The following is a 14,333-nucleotide window of genomic DNA, read 5'->3' as shown; positions in this document are numbered from 1 at the left end:
AGCAGATTGGAGAGGTGTATGTAAAGTGAGAGCAGGTTGAAGAGGTGTCTGAAGATGGAGAGTAGACGGCCAGTGTTTATACACTCATGCGCATTAGCGCGTCCACCAGTGGCCCACGCAGCCTACTATGCCGCCTTCACCTGGTCTATCGTCCAGCAAAGACGCCTTCTCTGCCTTCACCTGGAATCTCGTCCAACTCAGACGATTTCCCTTCCCATACAGACTCTCAAACTGCGATCATCACGTCCATCTGCTCTTCCTCCCCCCACACACACACCTCTTCAATCTGCTCGACATTGAGAGATGGCACCGCATCTAACCACTCAGCGTCGATATGCGTTCAGTCATGCGCTTGTCGGCATCAAGCCCCCAGAGAAGGCCGATCACCAGCTACTGCGGACTTTGAACTGGGGATCCTCAGCCAGCCAAACATTCCGCGACACCAAGAACGTTACCAAGACGTCTTCCGAAGAAATGGTTACCAACATTGACAACAAGGACAACATCGCGCTTTGGGTCGGACTCAAACCGGCCCAGGCGAGAGCGCTGCGTGCACACGACCTCAAAGACATCGGCAGCAATCCTGAGGATCAAGAAGCGTACAAAGCCCTCCGCAAGATCAAGATTCCACGATCATCTTCAGTCAATAGTGTTTCAAAGTTTCCGAAACTTCCTATTTGGACAAGAGAAGGCGGCATGACACGCGTCGTGGTAAGTGGAACACTTAGCATGGACCCCATCTCAGGACTTCCGCTAATTCTGCCAAGGTCAAGTTCAACTGCATGCAAGGCAAGCTGCAACTGTACGAGTTGGTCAATCGTGACTCCAATACCATGGTAAGCCTACAGTATGTCTATTTCACAGGGTAAATTTGCTCACTTTTATCAGCTTTGCAAACCATTCCCTGTACCCGCCGAAGACGTATTCTTCGTTCATGAGTGCCGGTCAGACTCTATGACTGGTGTTCAGGATCGCATCAGGGGCTGGAACCAGAACATCAAGGCATACCTCGGCGAAACTCTCAACGACTCCCTCGACAACCGTGAGTCCCGGCCTGCTAAGGACACATCGTCCGTGGAGGTCCCCGCCGAACTCGGAAACATCTTCAACATCCAAGGAATCATCAATCAGTACGGCAGCACTGGCAAGCAGTGGTTACTTGATCAGATTGAGCGCGCCGTCCAAGATGCGAACAAGCATTCTAGGGGCACCGAGACCGCACAGCATATTGCCATCCATCGCCTCATGGAACTGGACGCCACCTTTGACCAAGCCTCGGCCACCAGCGCTCAAGTGTGGCTTGAGGTACGTCTCGCTAGTATTACCGGTGAATAATGTACTGATTAACAACAGGACATGTTTCCCGACTTTGCTCAGAACGGGCATCTCACACCTCACACGGTCTTCGAATACGGCACGTACCTCCGAAAGACCCAGACCCGCATTACATACGGCAAGTTGAAAGCGAGCCTTGGCCTATTCATGGTGTATCAACAATACCATTCGGAGGACGGAACCATTGAAAGTTGCAAGGAGGCAATAGCAAGAGTCTCTCTTCTGTTTCACCAAGATACCGAGAGCCCGCCACCGAAGTTCAGGAGTGTGTCCACTGAACTTGGGATGTGGTTGGAAGATCACGTCAGAATGATGCAAGCCATACTGGACGCACACCAAGCTTCCTTGCCCGATCTGGTCGACTTCCATGGGGCCACGATGTCAGGCGAGGACCTTCATCAGATGTGGGAGAATGTTGCGCAGTCATCAGACAGGGAGTCTGCGAAAGAGTTCCTCCTGCAGACCTCCCGATACATGGTTAAGGAGTTGCTTGCAAAGTACACTGTAACGGAGGGTATGATGGAGAACTACATGAGCATGCTCCAGAAGACGCACAGGGATATGTTGGAGACATCGATTGTCACTGATGATGCTGATGAGGATGAGGATATGGAAATGTAGTCGACAGGGGGTGTGGCGAGTAGGCTTCTTGGGGGGACTGGTTTTTGTGAGGAGACCACAGCGTGCTTCTTACTTCTTGCAGCTCTTGGCTGCGCTTTGTCAACAGAGGTAGTTGGCCTTCCATAAAATACGATGCCTGGCGCAATCATAGGGTCAGGCCGTGGCGAACCAGGATCGATATCAGTCTCTATTCACATTTTCTTCTTCACTTGCAGAGATCAAACTTCGCAAGAGCTTGCCTTAAGACATTCGAGTTCACCGGTAATGCAGCTCATAAGCGCTCGTTGACCGAATGATTACTGCTACATAAGACCTCCACTAGGAGACTAAGACAAATACACACCCTCGCAAGAGCTCGCTGCAGGAGAAGCAAGGTTCGTCATAAATGTAGTTCGTAAGGGCTTGGCTTACAGACAGATAGTCTTTAGTATGCAAAGATTTAATGTTCTCTATCGCCTTCTACTAGCAGTTTTTTGTCCGAGAATCCTTATCAGGTAAGATAGTGGATAGTGGTATCTGGCCTCATCTACTGTAATTATACGAGCATTGTGGACCTGGTGCTTGAACTGGACAAGTACTCTAGTACTACGATATCTCTAGCATAGCGTCCAAGTGTCTTATCATTCAGCCGGGCTCGTAAGGGAAGTTAGGTACACTACAGGGCTAAGTTGAAAACCTATCGTAGACGCATGATTAGATACATGATTTAACCCAGACACGCATCGCGCAATCTTATGGTTTTAGCATTAACATGCGGGTGTTTACCCGGGCAACCTATAATAAGAACAACCTCATTGCGCTTCGCACACCACATAAGAGAAAGGCCGAACGCCACCTCCGTAGTTGACTAGATAGAGTATCGCGACATTAGAGAAGATTGATGACCCTCCCTGTAGTAGCCTTTTAGAGGATTGATATATGGATGAGGATGAAATCCTGACCATGTAGTTGCCTAGTAAGTTGTTCGACTTTTCTCTCCTATAGCGTGCTACGGTGGCTTATCATTCCCTCAGATATTTGACATGAAGGGCTAAGTATCTTGCCCGCTGTCCGTCGCGCGCTCCCCTACAACACGAAACGATAGTCCGGATGCTCATCACCCAGTTCCTTCATGCTCTGGTCAAGCACCTCTGGCATCTGAATCCTTGCCTCGTCACGTCTCTTGTTCTCCCTCTTACAACCGAACCAAGTGATCGTCGCAGCCACGACACCCATACATGCTAACCCCAGACCGGTACTAAATCCAGTACGAAACCGAGGCGCCTCCTTGAATAAGAAGACGTTTGAGCTCACAAAAGCTCCAGCAGTACCGAAGTTGATGATGGCCGCGATAGCCACAGCGCGTTTATACCCCGATCCGCAGTTCATTGACACCCAAATGATAGATATCGGCATCGCGAGATAACAGCCAGAGGCAATGAAGAACATGCCCATGTAGCGCACCTTGGGGTCGGACGGGTATACGATCTCCACAATCAGACCGCACGCGAGGACGGCCCAGCCTAAAACGTAGAAGAGGTAGCGTCGGTTCAACCACTCAGACATGTAGGCGAAGACAACGGAGAAGGCAGCGCCGACGAGGTATACAGGAATGGTGTGAACTGTAAGTTGGAGGCACAAGGTCAGTATATGTCTCATATACATTTCGTGCAGTGAAAGCTTACCCTGCGCTTGTGTTGCCGTGTAGCCAAGTCCTTTGAGAATCGTTGGCTGGAAGTTGGACAGTGAGTTTGCATTTTCGGTGACACCGAGATTCATTGCGACACTTGCGGAATGTTAGTCGCGCAACATAGGTTGAGGGTTACATTCTTACCCAGCCCATATTTTCCAATCCTTCAAATAATGCAGCGCTTTTTTGAATGAGATCTCGTCGTCAGACACATGGCCGCCGTCGGCTTGGATGCGAGCCAGCATGAACGCCTTATCTTCCGGTGATAGGAAGGTGCAATTCTCTGGAAATGGAGGAACAACAGGCCAGCATACTATGCTGACGAAGATTGTGACGCAGCCTTCGATGATGAAGATCCTGATAAGATAGATCAGTTGCTGCATTCTGATGACAAGCTTGGAAGTGGACTTACCACCGCCATGCTCCGTACCCGGCGGTCCCATCCATCTTGGCAATGAGCGATGAGAGGAACCCGTTGATCGCGCCCGCAATGATGCCAGCCGTGCAGAAAAAGACGTAGCGTGTCAGGTACTCGCGCTTCGAGTAGTATGCGCCGATCAAGTAGGCTGCTCCAGAGATGTAGGCCGACTCGGCGATGCCTTCAAGGAGACGGCAGACGACCAGTTGTTCCCATCGCTTGACGAGCCCGCATCCGATGACAGTAATGCCCCAGCAGAACATCATCACACAGAGACTCTTCGGTCCATACTTTTTGAATGCAATCTGCAACGGTATACCGGCGACCAAGTATCCGAGGTTGAAGACCCAGACTGCGATGTTGAAGCGCTGGCCAATGAGGTTCAGCTCTTTCTCCATGCCTTGGATCTTCGCATTACCGATATTGGCTCTTGTAACGTAAGTCAGTATGGTCCTGAGGGCAGTGAGAAGGCTAGTTTGGGCCTACCGGTCGATAAAATTGACAAGATACAAGATCCAGAGTACGGGCAAGATTCGCAGATCCAACTTTCGGATGAGTCGCCGTTCGGCAGCGCGATCGAAGCCATGCTCGGTGCTTGAGCCTGCTGAGGATACCGGTAAGTCTTGGACGTACGCGCCTTTCTCGACGTAGTTGGAGTCTGCCATGCTGGAAAGGAAGAAACAACGACGTTGGATAGAGAGGTAAGGTTGCTGCGCGGCAGCACGACGTCAAATATCAGCACCAGGCTGGCTGCTATGCAAGATAAACAAGGACAAGGGACGATGCAGGATAGACAATGGGTCACACACTTACGCCCGGTAGTATATAACTCCTCGCGGCATCCGGTACCGTCGCCTGCACGCTCTGACTGCCGGAGAAAATCCCAGTCGAGAAAAAACTTCAGGTGCAATCCTACGGATCATAGAAGCTTCTTGGTATCGCCTGATAATGGAGCGTATCGTTGAGAAGGATCAGCCATTCTATCGGGATCCGTCAGCATAACTGCCTTGCGATGACATGTCAATTGGCTGCTAAGCGGACCGAAGCGTCGCGTAAAGAAGTCTCCGACATGGGGCGAGTGGTAATTGTGCGGTACTGAATGGCATTGGGTACTGCCGATATGATTCTCCATCCATGCATTCTTGGCGACGCGGTTCTACACACCATGGACTGTGGACCTATCGTTATATGAAGAATTTCGGCACGAGGCTTGTCTTGAGGCTAGTGTTATGCAGGTGAATACACTAGCGTGTTCGGAGGCGCCATTTCTTTTTCCCGACGCCCCGGCCCGCAAAATCAAACGTCCCACAACGCTCCAGACCTCGCCTCGGTGTTACTTGATCATATCACGCCCGGTGCAGGGACAATGTCGCGACAGTACCACCGAGGGAGCGCCACGCATATTGGCCAGTATTTCAAAGTTCCAGGATGAAGGGGACCAGGAGTCTGCTAGGTACCGGTCAGCATTGCGCAACTGATCGGCAGACTGAACGACGACAACAGCATCATTGCATCGCCTTGATCGATCTGCCCGGATCGCTATCCATCTGCTCACGATGCGATATTCTTCCAGTACACCGACAAGGAAGCCAGAGCCAAGACTGGCCAAGTTTTTGATTGAACAGCCCTATCGCTCTCGCGAATTGTCCATACTCTTCCAGGACGACGAAGCGGGTACGCCGACATTCACCCATTTACGTGCGCAAGCGTGGCGCATACACAGTTCATCGCGAATCGCGGCTACGGCTTGTCGGGTGATAGTAGGCACAATCTCCGCCACAACTCTTGCTGCATCAGAGAATTACCTGTGGCTGTCACGCACACTTGTCGAGCTGCTGGCGTTCAGCCCCTTCGTAATCGGGCTTGGTAACGGCCGCAAATGCCACCGAGAAGGATTCGCAAGATTTGCGATGAGACATTTGCAATACAGTACAAGGACGAGAGCGAGCGGATGACAGATTCGCGCGGGATCGGCTCCTGAGGCGGATGGCGTTCGGCCCCGTTGACAGACAAAGTGGAATTCAGTATAAGTATGCCACTGAATTCATAGCTTCGCGATCGCATCTCCCCCGATCAGATTGCCGGTCAGGCCGACGCAAGTGCCATGATATTTTCCGCCTACGAAGGGCAACAACGAGATCTGCAGTGGGTGACGGTGACATTGACAGTCATCTCGACATTGCTATTGGTTTGGCGCATCACGAACACAATCACAAGCAGAGGATGGCTAGGTTTGGAAGATGTCTTTGTAATCACAGCAAATGTAAGTACAAAACTGCTGAAAACTCGCAAGTACTTGTGGCTTATCTTTGAAGGTTTGGCTCGTTCTCTTGGCAGCATTCATTTTTAGGTCCACAAAGTATGGATTTGGATTGCATTTGGTGGACGTCATCAAGACTGGAGGAAATCCTACGGAAGCACTGAAGGTTAGCAAATGATAAAGCACATCTTCAGCGTCATGTGCTGACATCATGGCCATAGAGTTTCTGGTTGACACAATCGTTCTATACGCTCACCAACGGCTTTAACAAGATGGCGTTCCTGGCTTTGTATTACCGTGTGTTTGCTTTGAAACGATTTCGGCAGGCATGCATTGCACTGGGAGCAATTTCAGTGATCTGGACCGTTTCATACGTCTTTGTCTGCATTTTTCAATGCACGCCGGTACCTCGCGTCTACAACCGAACGATACCAGGAACATGCATCAACTTCTTCTGGCATCGGTATGTCATCCCCCAAAGACCGCCAAGCTATCACTGACATCTTTTGAAGCTGGACGAATGCTATCCTGAACCTCCTCACTGATCTTGCAATCTTCATTCTTCCAATGCCCGTCATCTTGGGCTTGAACATGTCGACAGGATCGCGCATCGGCCTCATGGTTCTTTTCTCAATGGGCTTCTTCATCTGCTTGACTACAGCGCTCCGGATGTCTACGCTGCCCGGGAGCCTAAGAGCAACCGAGCCTACCTGGCAATCTCCACCCACGAATCTCTGGAGCTTTATCGAGGCCGCAATGGGAGTTATAACCGCTTGCTTGTTAAGCTTACGCCAGAGTATCGGAAAACTGTGGCCAAAGAAGTGGCGCAGCAGCAAGGGAACCAGTGGAGCATACCAGCCGTACAACGGATCCAATGGTGTCGGTCTAGGGATCTCGCGGCCACGCACTGGGCACGCACATCAGGATACATTCGCCATGGGAGGGATGCGCAGCGGTGCAAGAGGCAAGCTTGAGACTTTGGGCGACATCAGTCCGAGTGAGAGTCAAGAGCGTATCATCGAAGACACCAAGCCGGGAGTGCATGTCACATCGCAACCGCGACGTAGCAACAGCACCAATAGTGAACATCTTGTATCTCAGGGCATCACTGTGACACATGATGTCGAGGTCGTGAGGGGTTCTCACTGAACCTGATCTCTGGAGTCCGATACTATCTGTAATGCAATCGAAACCTCAAGTTTTCCTGAAATCTTGCGCGTGTCTATCGCTCAAGCCATTTTGAATAAACATATTTGAAAACAGTGTGGAGATCACATTGCTTCCGTCAATTCCTCTGCGTTAAGGGTTGGCCTTTACTACAGAGTGCGACATGTCTCGCATATCCACTCCAAAATCCTTTTAGCGTTAGAGTAATTTCCGATGCCTCGCCAGCTGCGGAGCCAGAAAATCAGTTCTGAGTGCGAAATAAGCTATTGGCCCAGCGGCGGGGCTCGGTGCAAGTCTTGCCGCCTGCCCGGGCTTATTCGACAGCGTCTTTTTCCGGTGTCGGATCCGCGAATCTGCGAGTAAGCACTCGCCCCACGCACGCCCGGTGGAACGCCTTACATCAACCAGTACATGCTAAAGCAACTAAATCACCGCGAGGACAGTTGCAGGCTACTTGACAAGAATCTAGTCGCGTTCCAAGTCCTTTGATCGCCCCTGCTTCCGAACATTGTACATTGAGCCGTTGCTGCACCGAGAAACGCACACCAACACCAGGTTTACCGTCATGGTTGAGCAGAGACCTCTGAGCATCGCGATAGTGGGTGGCGGTATTGCAGGCCTGACGCTGACCATTGCGCTTCTCACAAAATGCCCACACCTGAAGATAACGCTGTATGAGTCCGCTGCATCCTTTGGCGAGATCGGCGCTGGTGTTGGATTCTCGCCAGTCATGGTCCGCACGATGGGCCTGATTGACCCGCGCATCGAGGCTGCGTTCATCAAATGCAACAAAGGAAACGTCGACACGGATCCGCCGGTGTGGTTTACAGCAAGAGTGGGAGATGATAGGAAGAAGGGTGTTGAGCTGGGGAAAGAATTGTTCACTATACCGGCGCGAGAGGGACCTAATGGAGGAGTTCATCGTGCGCAGTTCCTCGATGAGCTTGTCAAACTGGTTCCAGAAGGCATCGCACAATTCAAGAAGAGGTTAATTAATGTTACTGAAGCAACCGATGGATCCGGAGATGCGGTACTACATTTTGCTGACATGTCTGTCGCACAACACAGCGCTGTATTGGGAACCGACGGCATCAAATCGCGCGTCAGACAGATCGTGCTGGGCGATGTACCCGAAGCGAAGGCGGTCTTTTCGGGCAAGTATGCGTATCGTGGGTTGTTTCCTATGGCGAAGGCAGTCGAGATCTTAGGGGAAGATATATCGAGGTCGCCGCAGATGTGGCTTGGCTATTCCTCGCATATACTTCACTTTCCTATTGCCAATGGGACGCTCTTCAATGGCAAGTTGATACAGACATCTCAACGTGCCTAGCTAATGCGATTACAGTTGTCGCATTCGCCTCGCGACCGACTTGGGAGGACAAGAACTGGGTGGTGCAGACGTCTCGCGACGAGATGATGGAAGACTTCAAACACTTCATACCCGCCGCGCGAAAGATTATAGAGAACATGCAGAAGCCAGACATATGGGCGCTGTTCTACCACCTTCCTGCAGCAACCTACTACACCACCAAGCCTTTGATCTGCCTTGTCGGAGATGCTGCACACGCCTCAACGCCACAGCAAGGTTCTGGTGCTGGCATGTGCATCGAGGATGTCTACGTGCTCAGCGAGCTATTATCAGCATGTCATCAGAAGGAACAGCTCAAACATGCCTTCCATGCGTACGATGCGGTCCGAAGACCGCGCAGTCAAAAGCTGGTGGCGACAAGCAAGGAGGCTGGTAAGCTGTGGGAATTTGAAGGAGAAGGTGTTGGTGATGACCTAGAAGCTTTGCGAAGCAATGCGCTATCGAGGATGGATTGGATTTGGGATTACGATATATCCGACGATCTGAAGACCGTTCAGTAGTCCCTGAGCGATCGAGTCGCCGTGCTGTACACTACACGGGAATGCTTTGCAACTCGATTTTCATGTCAACTATTATGGTGGCGTACCATAAGTAGTACAGGACCGTAACTGCGAACATTGGAACTGAGTCGAAAGTGTACATAGTCCATTCATGTCTGAGAAGATACCCATCGTTGCCGGTAGCGTACTCCACGACGCGAAAGACGGATCTGACCATTATGAGGGCGCAGACAATGAACAGCATGCGCAAACTCTTCCTCCAAGGAATGTCGATAGTGTTGGACCCAGGCGTGGGATGTTGGCGGATGCGGTTCCGAAAAATGACTCCTGTGACTGCAAACAGTGCGAACATGATCACTTGAACAAGTAGACCACCGATCACGATGCCTTCTCCGAGCTTTGCGTGCGTACCGGTAACCATCAAGCCAGAGGCGCCTCCCTGAATCAGGATGGAGATAACGTCACCCGTCACGAATATCTTTGTAAACTTCCGAGGCTCGATCACGGAAAGATGGTCGGCCTGGATACTGCGAATGATGCGACTCAGACACATATAGATCGATGCAGCGAAGAAAGCGGGGCCAAGTAGGATGAAGACGTTTTGTACGGCGGATGGCATGATTTTACCGGTCTTGTTGTGAGCGGAGGCTCTTGCGCAGTAACCGGCGAATTCTACTGCGAGGAAGTGTTAGCTGGTGCAAAGAACGGGATCAGAAATGCAGGGATGAATTTACAAAAGCCTCCAACCACGAACGGCGTGCAGAACCAAGTCTTGGTCTGGAACATTCGCTAGGATATCAAGCCGGTGGTGACATCGCGACAAGGTGAAATCTTTGTACTCCACAGGCTTACTGCACTTACGAACGTGAAGGCATAGCGTTCACCGCGTACCTAGGTACTTTTTCAGATACGCCGTATCTTGCTTCAAGAAGGCGTAGTCGAATCGTTGCGACAAGACGCAAACAGAGAAGGCTCAAGCGGGAGCAAATTCATCGTGGCACAAAAGCGGCAAGAGGGATACGTCGTGTTCGCTATACGACGTATAAATGGTAACGCATAAGAGACCCATCTGTAGAGACAAGGCTGATGCGACAAATTGAAGATGGAAAGGGAAAATCTCGCCGAGCTTGCTGCCGAGTTCCAAGCTCCGAGCTCTGACGACGCTAAGCTAGTGTATGCTTAGTCAGCAACGCCATCGGTCAATTTGGATTACCTGTCTCCAATACCGTCATCGTTTCAAGCATCAGATCTTTCACTCAACCTGCGCCATGTGCAGTTGTTCAGTCATTTCATCTTCGAGACCCTGCCAAGCCTCGAAGAAAAAGACGCTGTTGATCGAGAACAGGCACGTACCTTGATGCCGGTCCTATTATCCAAGCCATACGTTGTGTACCAGCTGCTAGCCCTATCTGCTATGCACATGAGCTACATGAATGCGGCTGGAGCAGATGTTTTACGTGAGCAAGCAAGGGCCTTCCAGACTCAAGTCTTGAGCTCGTTCAACGATACACTTATTGAGCTTACAGTAGAAAATTGCGTCCCTATGTTGGTATTCTCCAGCTTCACAGGCCTGTATGCGCTGAGTGAAATCGCCGTAACCGCGGACGCTAGCGCAGGCGACATCCTAGACAGCTTCATCACGTACATGAACTTGCATCGTGGGGTTCGTGCTATCACATCGCAGTCCTGGCAATTCCTGAAACAGACCAGCTTCTCTTCCTATTTCCAACGCGCCGAGGACTCAGTTAACCTTGCATCATCTTCGCACAATGATGTTGCTGAGGTTGTAGCCAATCGTTTATCCAACTTGCTGGGCCAAGTAGATATGCGTGAGGAGTGCCGATCAACCTGCCACACGGCTGTATCTCAACTGGAGCTTGTTTACCAGACTGAAATGATTCAGAGTGGACCGCATTCTTCCGGCTTGATCTGGGTTTGGCCTATCAATCTGTCCAGCGACTTCATGAATCACCTATCCATGCGAAAGCCGGAAGCACTGATCATCCTCGCTCATGACGCGGTCCTTCTGCATCGTCGGCGATGGATGTGGCTTGTTGGCAATGTCGGCAAAATTCTGATCGAGGAGATCTCTAGGTTCCTCGGTAGCTTCTGGAAAGGGTGGCTCGAATGGCCGAATGAGATACTAGCGCAGTCTTAGGGCAATACGTAGCCAATTAGCGCAATACGTCGTATCTCCTGTCGTGATCATGTTTTCCGAGCAGTCACCTGGAAATGCATTCAGGAGTTATGTCGATTATGCTGAGGCTATACTAGCAAGATCGATCAATCGCATCTCCTGTTGCTACTTAATCGGAGAATATCGCCAATGTTCGATCACTCCCGCCTCCAACACTGCATTCACCCTGGTCTCTGTCACTCGTTTTTCTATAACACTATGCAAAACATCACTACCCTATCGTCGGCCTGCAACGCCAGCTCCATACCCTACCCAACGGTTTTTGGTGTCACTATCCTCAACCTTGCGGCTACGCTCGTCACAAACTATACGACCGAAGTCTCCGATCAGTTCTACCACAACCATCCGTCCATCTCCGTGCGTGGCGTCGACTACTGCAACGTTACTATTACATACACGCACGAAGGCCAGAACGACACCATTAATGTCGAGACATGGCTTCCGGTGAAAGGATGGAACGGGCGACTTCAATCTGTAGGAGGGGGAGGCTACGTTGCTGGACGATTTCCACTATCGTATATGGCGATGAGCGGCGCACTTGGAGAAGGATATGTGGCATCAACAACAGATGCTGGCTTAGGATTAAACTATGTTCCAGATTTATGGGCGTTGAACAGTCCAGGCAATGTTGACATGTATGCGCTTCAGAACTTTGCGTCCGTATCGCTCAACGACCAGTCGCTCATCGCCAAAGACATTATCAACTCTTTCTACGGAGAACCTGCCAAGTATTCGTATTGGAGTGGATGTTCACAAGGAGGCCGACAAGGCTTTATGCTCGCACAGCGTTACCCTGACGCTTACGATGGTATTGCTGCTGCTGCTCCAGCAATCAACTGGAACCAGTTCATTCCCGCAGCGGCATGGGCACAAGTCATGATGTCAATGACGGGCCAGTTTCCTACAAAATGCGAATTGGACTCCCTTACCGAGGCTGCCGTCGCAGCGTGCGACGTCCTCGACAGTGTGGCTGACGGAGTGATTAGCGATGTTGATAAGTGTTCTTTCGATCCGTTCACGATGATCGGTAGCGTGCGCAATTGCACTTCAACGGGCGACTTAGTCACTATCACCGAAGCAGCTGCGATTATTGCAAACGCTACGTGGGAAGGCCCTCGTGGTCCGGACGGCGAATTCCTTTGGTACGGTGTGGACTACCAATCACGGCTCGCGGGTAGCGGTGGGCCGATGGGTACTACCTGTGACCTAGGCTACGCAACAACAACGTGCAACGCGAATGGCACATGTACCGGAGCTCCCACTGGGCTTGGCGAAGCATGGTTACAGCTTTTTGTCAAGAAGGACCCCCAGTGGAACTATACGCTAGTCAACTCGGTGGAGGAATACACACGCCTCTTTAAGTCCGCTATGCAGCAGTACGACTCTATTATCGGAACTGCAGATCCGGATCTTTCGAACTACCGCAAGGCGGGCGGCAAGATTATCACATATCACGGCTTGGTACATCTCCCACAGGAAACTTCTTGTCCCTCGGTGTTTTCAATAAACGAGGTGGATTCTTCGAGCTTATGCTAACTCTTCTCATAGGCTGACGGGCTTATCCCACATAAAGGTACCACAGATTACTACAATCGTGTTATGAAGCTGGATCCTAACGTTGGAGACTTCTTCCGCTACTTCCAAGCTCCAGGACTAGCGCATTGCTCCGGTGGCTCGGGCGGGCAACCTACCTCCACATTCCAGGCTCTTGTCGATTGGGTGGAAAAGGGTGTTGCACCGGATACAATTCCAGTCACCTTCAATGATACGGCTGGAATGCAGTACGACAGGTTCTTGTGCCCTTATCCGATGAAGACGCGCCTTGTGTCAAAGCATGGGGATGTGACGAAGGCGCAGTCATATGAGTGTGCTGCCTGAAACACAAGATCATGCGCATATAGAAGTAGATATTTAATCTATGCTGTTGTTCTTGACAAGGCTGTGGTTGGGTGGACGGCTTGCGGTGCCGATACTCAATCTGAAGATTAGTACTTATCTACTCAACCTATGTTTAAAATCGATCTACGAATCGTGCTAATACACACCACTTTCGAACAGTCGCTTGATAAGTAGGTTGAGAGGGACAAGATGAACAAAGAGGACCGTGATTTGGCAGGTTCTAGTGAGCCGAGGATTCGGAAGACGAAGTTCTTAGAATCTTGTCTAACTATTGATTATCGCAATACAGTAATCTTTCACTAGGAGATTGTGAATCGACGCTACACTCTGGTGGAGACTCTTGTCCTTAACCGCATAAGTGTGAGGCGAGTGCACCTTTACAGTATCTGGGATTAGCCGATGTTTATCTGGATACTTCTCAGCTGCTGTCCTGAATGAGTGTGAAGCGATCGGTATCCCAGTTGGCCGTACGTGTACACATGCGACGCTCGTTGTTGGGATGAGACCCCACCAGAGACGTATTGCAAGCAACGCAGTATCCCGTCTATGAAGAATTGCCAAGCACTTCATACAATCGAGACGTTGCGAATAATCCTTCAAGATTAGAATAGCTCAAAATTCAAGCGTAGTGCATCCCATTAGTCTGTGGCTTAGCACCTGACCCAATGAGTGATGAGTGCAGGTGTAAGATTGGAAACGAATGACGTTCCAGGCGACAACCACGCCGCATCAGCCTCGCTCGCATCGCCTCCTTCCCCACGTTGCTTCGAGCTGTACAAAGTAAGTTGCATGACAACGCAGGGGCGCAGCGTGTTTGCTGAGTATCGAGATACCTGGTATGTCATGCTTTGCGTGCCGCCCTTCTCGTGGAAAGTTCATGATTCGCGGTTCACCGAGC

At 50.8% G+C, this 14,333-nt stretch overlaps 5 protein-coding genes across 5 annotated transcripts; 4 read left to right on the top strand and 1 right to left on the bottom strand.

Annotated features, from left to right (window-relative positions):
- Positions 1–303: 303 nt before the first annotated feature.
- On the top strand, positions 304–1,956 carry ACET3X_002126 (uncharacterized protein; the record flags this gene model as incomplete). Its single annotated transcript, XM_069448349.1, has 4 exons — positions 304–711; positions 774–836; positions 889–1,305; positions 1,354–1,956. The coding sequence occupies 4 exons, from the start codon at positions 304–306 to the stop codon at positions 1,954–1,956; spliced, it is 1,491 nt and encodes a 496-aa protein (XP_069308673.1).
- A 907-nt stretch (positions 1,957–2,863) lies between these two features.
- ACET3X_002125 (uncharacterized protein) lies at positions 2,864–5,313 on the bottom strand. Its single transcript, XM_069449817.1, has 5 exons — positions 4,530–5,313; positions 4,038–4,472; positions 3,770–3,982; positions 3,621–3,721; positions 2,864–3,557 (listed from the first exon to the last, which is right to left on the bottom strand). The coding sequence occupies exons 1-5, from the start codon at positions 4,706–4,708 to the stop codon at positions 3,022–3,024; spliced, it is 1,464 nt and encodes a 487-aa protein (XP_069308672.1). The 5' UTR covers positions 4,709–5,313; the 3' UTR covers positions 2,864–3,021.
- A 66-nt stretch (positions 5,314–5,379) lies between these two features.
- Positions 5,380–7,496, top strand: ACET3X_002124 (uncharacterized protein). The gene is made up of 4 exons (XM_069449707.1): positions 5,380–6,306; positions 6,359–6,469; positions 6,525–6,766; positions 6,816–7,496. The coding sequence occupies exons 1-4, from the start codon at positions 6,148–6,150 to the stop codon at positions 7,450–7,452; spliced, it is 1,149 nt and encodes a 382-aa protein (XP_069308671.1). The 5' UTR covers positions 5,380–6,147; the 3' UTR covers positions 7,453–7,496.
- A 539-nt stretch (positions 7,497–8,035) lies between these two features.
- On the top strand, positions 8,036–9,339 carry ACET3X_002123 (uncharacterized protein; the record flags this gene model as incomplete). The annotated part of the gene is made up of 2 exons (XM_069449596.1): positions 8,036–8,768; positions 8,816–9,339. 2 exons carry the CDS (start codon positions 8,036–8,038, stop codon positions 9,337–9,339), a joined length of 1,257 nt encoding a protein of 418 aa, XP_069308670.1.
- A 2,395-nt stretch (positions 9,340–11,734) lies between these two features.
- Positions 11,735–13,414, top strand: ACET3X_002122 (uncharacterized protein; the record flags this gene model as incomplete). The annotated part of the gene is made up of 2 exons (XM_069449486.1): positions 11,735–12,997; positions 13,085–13,414. The coding sequence occupies 2 exons, from the start codon at positions 11,735–11,737 to the stop codon at positions 13,412–13,414; spliced, it is 1,593 nt and encodes a 530-aa protein (XP_069308669.1).
- Between the last annotated feature and the right edge of the window lie 919 nt (positions 13,415–14,333).

This window comes from Alternaria dauci, chromosome 2 (genome assembly GCF_042100115.1).
Source record: "Alternaria dauci strain A2016 chromosome 2, whole genome shotgun sequence".
Classification (NCBI taxonomy): Eukaryota; Fungi; Ascomycota; class Dothideomycetes; order Pleosporales; family Pleosporaceae; genus Alternaria; species Alternaria dauci.
This window is presented reverse-complemented; position numbering and strand designations above follow the sequence as displayed.